Here is a 2,228-nt window from a genome sequence, read left to right as displayed (position 1 = left end):
TTAAACTGGTTTATGTGTAACTTCTGTCCTTAGCCCAGATGGACAGTGTATAGTCAGCTGAGCATGCTCAGTCTATACACACAGGCTTATGCACCCACCGTGCAGAGGCAGGGCCAAAAACACCCAGGGTAGAAAACTTCCATTTAGGTGCCTAAAAGGACGGAGAATTCTATCTTAGGTTGCTAAAAAATCATGTTTAATAAAAAAGTGAAAAAAATGAATTAGGTATATGAATAAGCAGGAACTTGCCAGTTTTACCTTCCAGACACAAAATACCTGAACCTCTGAAGGATTTCCTTGTATTACCTGCTATTTACTATTATCAGTACCAGTTCCTGGAATCTTACACATACCAGCATAAAAATTGTCATTTTCCTAGGTGAACGGGGAGGCTTTAACATTCACGTGCACTTTTATAAAATAATGGAAATCACCTAGCACTGCTAGGTGTTCAGTTATACCTGAGGTATGCAGTGCCATGTCATCCATTATATCACCTGCAGGGGGTGATCAGTCTCATTTTATAACTGATACATTTTATAATTGATATAGTTTTATAAATGATAACATATTTTAATTAAAAAGGCTGTACTATACCCAGACTTCAACTCTCTAACATATAGCAACCTCCCTAGCTCTGTGTAGTCTCCTGTTCTGCCTGCTACCCTACCTGTGCCCAAGGATTACACCAAATATCCTTGATATCTGAGATGGTGCCTAACTGGAGTTAGTGTTTCAAAGGTTGATGGCCCTATTATACCAAGTATTTTAAGAACACTTGTAGTTTATAGCATTTCCCATGCTACTAGTCCTCTAGCACTTGAAATCGCATCCATTTGGGAAAAAGGCCTGCTCAAACTCTTTAGATGTCAGCATAAGCTTGTTGTGATCTCAGTGGTTCTATCTGATGATGCACACAAGCATAATATGAATGAAGAGGAAATTCACACCCACAAAATCAGTTTTCCCAGGAAAAAATTCATGCACCTACCGATGAGTATTAAGAGGACTGTTCTCTATTTTCACGTGAACACAACTCAGTTAACTTCTGCTACCAAAAATATCAGGTGCTTCATGCACTGCTGCATCCACCACATATGTGCTGACATTCTGGTTTGTACAGAATGGCCATTTAAATGGCAAATATGGAAATAATAGGAATGATATGCAGGAATTTTTCAAGACAACTATGGGCCAAATTCTACTCTTCATTACACTCAAGAAGTCAAGCAGTCAACAGGTCTAGATTTAAATCAAGCCAGGAGCAACTGTTTTGTAGAGTTGATAGATTATTTCAGCTCTTGTTCTGGACACAGTTTGCAGTTGCACTCTGAAAGGTCCTGTGCTGGCTAGGACCCTGCTAAGTGAAAGATACCCTTTCCCCAGGTCCTGTTGTGGAAGAACAGGAGCCTGTGCAGACACCTATACTATCTCTCTAAAATGATTTTAAAAAGGGCACAGCTGTGTAGTTCCAAGGTATCCTGTCAGGCAACACTGATTCATATCAGCTGAAGATCCATTCCTGGAGGGAACAGACATCAGCACCGTCTCTGTGATCATTCCCCTTTGCAATTCTACCAACATTCCTGTGGTGCTAAGGGCTGAGCATGTTAAGTTAACATCAGCTTCACTTGACTTTTCAAAGAGACTCGAGCACTTACCTCCTCCTCTGTCAGGGGCCTCTGGCTCAGATTTCCCTTGTCACTCCGGATAACATGACGCTTTTTCATGTCTTCTCCAGAACTGTATAGTTCTGGAAACTCAGCAGATTTCTTCCTGTAATTCAGAAGCTGGGCAAGTTGATCCATTCTGCTGTATTGCCTCTTCATATCAAATTTGCGGATCTTTCCCAGATTCCTTTTCTCGCTATGCCCACGATTCAGGCTATCCAGAAGTTGCTTTTTCTCCCACCAGTCATAGTCGTTATATTCAGGAAAGAAGTTCTTTTTGCTCAGGGTGGGTCTGCCTTCCTCTTCGCTCTCCCGAATCTGACCTCTTGTATTGTCCTTTTTTTCCAAATGCCTGCTTTTCCACTGGAGACGTGGGTAGAAAGGGCCATATGAAGTTGTGGCTTTCTTCTCAGTCTCTGCAGGGAGATGGCTCTTATACTCTTCCTTTTCCCCATACCTTACTTTCTCCATACTGTCTTCATCAAATTGTTTTTGTTCCTCACTGTGAAGACTCTTTTCTATTTCTTCTTCCTCCTGGCTGTTTCCAAGATAGTGCCT

The 2,228-nt window shown here is 41.4% G+C and overlaps 1 protein-coding gene across 1 annotated transcript in view; it reads right to left on the bottom strand.

The window, feature by feature from the left end:
* Window positions 1–2,228, bottom strand: part of CHGB (chromogranin B) — a 44,755-nt gene that overhangs the window by 12,451 nt on the left and 30,076 nt on the right. Inside the window, exon 5 of the mRNA XM_019515882.1 lies at window positions 1,662–2,226. Coding sequence (XP_019371427.1) covers window positions 1,662–2,226 — 565 coding nt within the window. The remainder of the gene's footprint in view (window positions 1–1,661; window positions 2,227–2,228) is intronic.

Source organism: Gavialis gangeticus, unplaced genomic scaffold (assembly GCF_001723915.1).
Source record: "Gavialis gangeticus isolate Ggan-Ray unplaced genomic scaffold, GavGan_comp1, whole genome shotgun sequence".
In the NCBI taxonomy this organism is placed as follows: Eukaryota; Metazoa; Chordata; order Crocodylia; family Gavialidae; genus Gavialis; species Gavialis gangeticus.
Note: the sequence above shows the minus strand (reverse complement) of the source record. Positions and strands in the feature narration are given on the sequence as shown.